This window comes from Otolemur garnettii, unplaced genomic scaffold, assembly GCF_000181295.1.
Source record: "Otolemur garnettii isolate 467f Iridium unplaced genomic scaffold, OtoGar3 scaffold00080, whole genome shotgun sequence".
NCBI lineage: Eukaryota > Metazoa > Chordata > Mammalia > Primates > Galagidae > Otolemur > Otolemur garnettii.
In genome coordinates this window covers 243192-248725 of record NW_003852475.1, presented here as the reverse complement: position 1 = coordinate 248725, position 5534 = coordinate 243192, and the positions used below count along the sequence as shown (strand labels likewise).

General features: G+C 36.6%; 1 protein-coding gene across 1 annotated transcript in view; it reads left to right on the top strand.

The window, feature by feature from the left end:
- Nucleotides 1-5534, top strand: part of LOC100948324 (actin-related protein 3) — a 71544-nt gene that overhangs the window by 18913 nt on the left and 47097 nt on the right. Inside the window, 1 exon segment of the mRNA XM_023515850.1 lies at nucleotides 1902-1957. Coding sequence (XP_023371618.1) covers nucleotides 1902-1957 — 56 coding nt within the window.

Below are 5534 nucleotides of genomic sequence, written 5' to 3'. Positions count from 1 at the left end.
ACAGTGTACTATTCATTTCCATTAGTCCATTGGGGGTGAAAGTGTACTGTTGGCCCTTTTTCCTGTCACTGTCACCGTAGCCTATACTTTTTTGGGTACTGTTTTAATTCTACACTCTTAGCTGGGATGTTGTTAGTTTCAGTGAGGTCAGTGAGAACAGATTATTCCCATCAGTTGATGGTGCTTTTGTGCATTTGAGTAATTCTAATTTTTTTTTTTTGTCTATAGACAAAGTGGAGTGTGAGCTATTCAGTCGTGCTGACCTCCCTCTATTACAGGAGTTGTTTTTTTTTTTCCACATTTGAAGGTTTGACATTATTAAGGGACTGGATTGGAAGAACAGAAAAATACTTGGTGGTGGAAGAGTGATAAAAGTAGACATAAGCTACAATCTGAGAATCTTCTATAGAATGATTTTGGTTTACGAGTAAAAGGGATAATTTGTATTATAACTGTAAGCATTTAAAAGTTCTGGTATTTACATGGCGTTTATGATTATGGAAGGAATAAAAAATTTAGGGAGACTAGATGAAAGTGTAGAGTTGACATTTATTAAGTGTATACTTTGTGCCAGGTACTGCTTACCTAGTTATTTAATATTCAACAATCTTGAGTTTACTTTTTCTGATTTTATGGATGATGGAATCAAACTCAGGAATTACTATTAAGTAATATTTGTACCTATCAGGACAGAGGTAGTAAACCATCTGGGGAGGTTATGAAAATTTTCATACTGAGGCAATTGATACCTAACTTATTGAGGATGAGTAAGAGTGGTATAGTTAAGTTGAATTCAGTGTTGGAAGGAGAGCATCTAGCATAGTAAGTGGGAAGGAACAGTGTTAATAATGTCTTAGTGGCATGAAAATGAGTTGGACTGTCACTGTCAACAGTTTTTATGGCTAGGGAATCTCATTTGGTATCAGGGCAGCTAGGAGAGGTTGTCAGGGACCAGTTATTAAAGGGACTTTTTTATATGGCTTGCAAAGCAGTTTTATATATATATTTTTAACATGGACAGTGGTGAACCTTTGAGAGAGTTTAGTCAATAGAGCAATATTCTATTTTGAACCGCTTATGTTTTCCCCTTATTTTCAGTGACTTAATCAATTTGGAACAACTCAGTTCTCAAACTTAGTTTTGGGGCTAAAACATCCCTCCAAGAGATATTTTTTCATTTTTTATTAGAAAAAAAATTCTGCATATGTTATTGGAATCCAGGAATGTGAGTAGTAGCTTGGTTGCCTACCACAGGTATTTAGGAGTAGGTTTGGGTATAATTATGTTCATGTTTGAATAGTAATCCATTTGAATAGTATGAAAAGATAATTAAAAAGTTTTCCTCTCATCACTATGCAGTTTCCTTTTCTGGAGACAACTACAATGATTGATTCTTGTATATTCATCCAGAGATGTTTTGTGCCTATATAATCAAATATATTTTATGTGTTCTTACCCCCATTACTTTTATACAAACATACCATATTTGATATATATTGTTCTATATCTTGTTTTGTTCAGTTAATAATACATTTTGGAAACTATTTTATGTCAGTACATAAAGAGCTTTTTCAGAATCTTTTGGTAGTTATATAATATTCCAAAGTATAAATAAAGCTTAGGCAGGTGTGGTGACACACATCAATCCTCCTAGCTACCTGGGAAGCTGAGGAAGGCCAAATACTTGAGGCCAGAGGCCAGGAGTTCAAGGCTTCAGTGAGCCATGAGCACATCACTACACTACAGCCTGGGCAACAGAGAAAGACCTTGTTTCTTGGAAAAAAAAAAAAAAAATTAGCATATTAAACTAGTTGCCAGTTTGATGGATATTTAGGTTATTTCCAAATTTATAATTGGTAAAATATTAGTAAAATCTTAACAGATACCTTTTTGTTTTTCAGGTATACAAAACTAGGATATGCTGGAAATACAGAACCACAGTTTATTATCCCTTCCTGTAAGTATTTTTCTTGAGCTGCAAGTGAGTGGATTAAAACATTCTTTCCTAATAATTAAAGTGAAGGAAGCAATCAGTTCAGACATTCTAAAATATTTTATCCTTTGCTAAGTTCTAAGTGTGGCCTCATTTTTGCACTGTGACCATTCATTTCAGCTCTCTGTTTACCAAATCTACCAAATAACTCTTCTAAAGAGAAAAGATAACAGATTTTCTGATAATTAAGCAATTTCTGCTTTGAGGATATTGCTGTTAACTGTGTGGGTATAACTAATTATTAAGTAACGCATTCCCCATTACATACCTACGAAGACTGTTCTTTGGTTTGTAGTATGACTGATGAGTGCCCCTATTTCAGAATAAGGACAGCATGTCGTCTTTAGAGATTTTGACCTCTCTTTCTTTTTCTTTTTTTTTGAGACAGAGTCTCACTTTGTCACCCTTGGTAGAGTGCTGTGGTGTCACACCTCATAGCAACCTCCAGCTCTTGGACTTAGGTGATTCTCTTGCCTCAGCGTCCCCAGTAGCTGGGACAACAGGCCCCCACCATGTCACCTGGCTGTTTTTTTTGTTGGAGTTTGGGCGGGGCTGTGTTTGAACCTGCCACCTTTGGTATATGGGGCCGGCACACGCGCTGCCCAACCTCACTTTCTTTCTAATATCCTATAACTATGCTGTTCTTATATGTTATGTCCTTAGAAGAGTGTTTTTGTTCTATTTTTGTTAACCTCACTTTAGCTGACCATGAACTGTCTTTCACTAGTTTAAAAAAAAATACTCTGACCATTTTGTTTGTTAGAGCTCTAGTTTGCTAGCATACGTTGGGAGTTTGCTCCTTGATGAACATACTTTTGTACTTATGACTTTCAAACAGTTCTCCTTTTTTGGTATATAATATAGTAACATCTTTGATTTATGTGTCCTACTGCTAAATGAAGACCTTTGCAGATCAGATGACTAACTCTTTGAGCCGTTGCTTGCTGGTGCTAACTCCTAAACAGTTTAGTTTTGGGAGTGTCACCAGTTTTTCACAGTTGTGTTTATGTGACTGTTAGAATATTTTTTCTATACTGTGCATTTATGAAAATAAGAAAGAGGTAGAAAAATGAATGTGAGATAATATTGAGAACTGTTTAGGTTTCAAAATCACGGAAGCTGAGAATTAGGTAGAAATTGTTAGGCTTGCTTTAGTCCCAGTTGGATACTTATTGGTCACAAGCAGCTCAACTGTTTTGTCATTTGCATAGCAAAAACCATATTACGTGTGTGGGATGTGAGAAATACAAAGTCAAAATTATACCTAAAAGGGGAAATGTATTTAGGGCTTTTATCTGCTTTTTTTACTTTTTAGAAACAAATTTATGTGATTTTTGCATGTTTTATTTTTTGGTATACTTTTCTAGGAATTGATTATGGAAAGACTTAGGCTACTACCTAAATGTAACACTTTTTAAATGCCTAGAATGGATTTAGGTGACACTGATGAAGTAGATCATACATGTGAGTATAGTGGTCTTGCTTTGAAGGTACTAGTGCCTTTTACAAAATATTTTACTCATACGTATTTGTTGTCTATACTGAAGGATAGATTTGCATTTATATATCAAAACATTGATCTTTTTTTGTTTTTTTTTGATACTCTGGTGACAAATGTTGGTTTATTGCTAATTAATATAGAAGTACTTCAGTGGGCTGGTACTTGATTTTAGTTATTGTATGATTTAGTATTAGACTATCATGTATGAGTTTCCTCAGGCTGCTATAACAAAGTATCCAAAACTTGGTGGCTTAAAACAACAAATTTACCCAGGTATGGTGTCTCTCTCCTGTAATCCTAGCACTTTGGAAGGCAGAGATGGGAGGATTGCTTCAGGCCATAAGTTCAAGACAGCCTGAGCAGGAGGGAGACCTGTCTCTAGGAAAAATAGAAAAATAAGCTAGATGTAGTGGCACATTATTGCAACCCAAGAACTGAATCTCAAGGTGGTGGACTAGTGGTGCCTCTGCATAGGGATTTTGCTTGACTGCCCAGGGTCTGGTAGATAAAGGGAGAGAAAGCACTGAAAATTTTACATATGTGTTCAGACCCAAGAGAGATGACACTGTATAAGCCCCTTGTGAGGCTAACAGGTGCTGCTGGGAGCCCAATATCCAAGGCTGTTTATTAGAAAATTGGGGAGGCGTGTATACACAAAGGCAAAAAAATGAAAAGGTAACAGTTTCATGTTGTAATTCCTTATTCAAGGAAAAAAGATATCAGGCTGAAGGACAGGGGAGTACTAAGGTACAAATCAAAGAATACTTTGGAGAGAATTTAATGAAGGAAATTTAGAGTCTATAGGTAAAGGTGCCTTCAGGGTATCTGCAGGGGTATCTGCAGGGGGCAATTAATTAATTACTTCCTAGTTTTATTTATATTCTTGTCTCTAAGCCGTTGATCTCTAGCTAGTCATTTCCCAGACTATTTTCTTATCTATTCTGCTGGACATTCCACCTACTTTCCTCACCATAGGGGTGCTTTGCAGTACAGAGGGTTGTGGTGGGGAGGTAGTGGGTGAAACTCAGGGCCATAACCCACTTGAGATCTCAGGGAAATGCCAGCCTACTCTAGTTTACATCCATAGCACATGCCTGTAATCCAGTGGTTCTCAACCTTCCTAATGCCTCTCTGTGTATTTTCATTGTTACAAAGGGGTTGTAACCCACAGGCTGAGAACCGCTGCTGTAATCCCACCTACTTGGGAGGCTGACATAGAATTGCTTGAGCCCAACCAGCTATGATGATGCTATGGCCCTCTCGACCAGGTGACAAAGAGACCTGTCTCAAAAAACAAACAAACAAAAATCCAAAACAACTAAACAAAAAGAACAACATACTTGAATTCTGGAGTATAGAAGTACAAAGGCAATGTGTCAGCAGGGCCATCCTCTTACTGGCAGCTGAAACCTTGCTTGCTTGTCCCAGCATCTCATGTTTCCTCAGGATCCTTAGTATTTCTAGGCTGGTAGATATCATTCCAGTCACATGGATGTGTCTTTACATTATGGTCATTGTGTGTGTGTTTTTCTTTGTTCACATTTACCCATATTATAAGGATACCAGTCATTGGATTAGGGGCCACCCTGAGAACCTCATTTTAATTCAGAAGATCCTGTTTCTAAACAGCTACATTCTAAGGTTGTGGGAATTAGGACTTTATCCCATCTTTCTTGGGGTACACAGTTTAGCCCATTATAGTGCTGATTATGTCATCCTTTTGTTTATAGTCTTTTGTAAGGCCTTACATTGTGATTGTTTATTTCAGAAGATGACTGAAATATTTCTTCCAGCCTTACCAAAATTTGGTTTTGGTTATGTTCTTAAATGGCTGTGTTAAGTCTTTTTTGGAGGGTTATACCAGTTATCTTGATCTTTTGAACTTTAGAATCTCATCGCCATTGAATGCATTCTTTATTTCATCTCTGTGCCAAAATATGTAGTCTTTTTTGTTTTGTTTTGTTTTTGTTTGCTTTATGTGTTAGGTACAGCATGTTGAAATTCATTTACCTTTTCTAAGAAAGTTTTTGATTTTTTTTT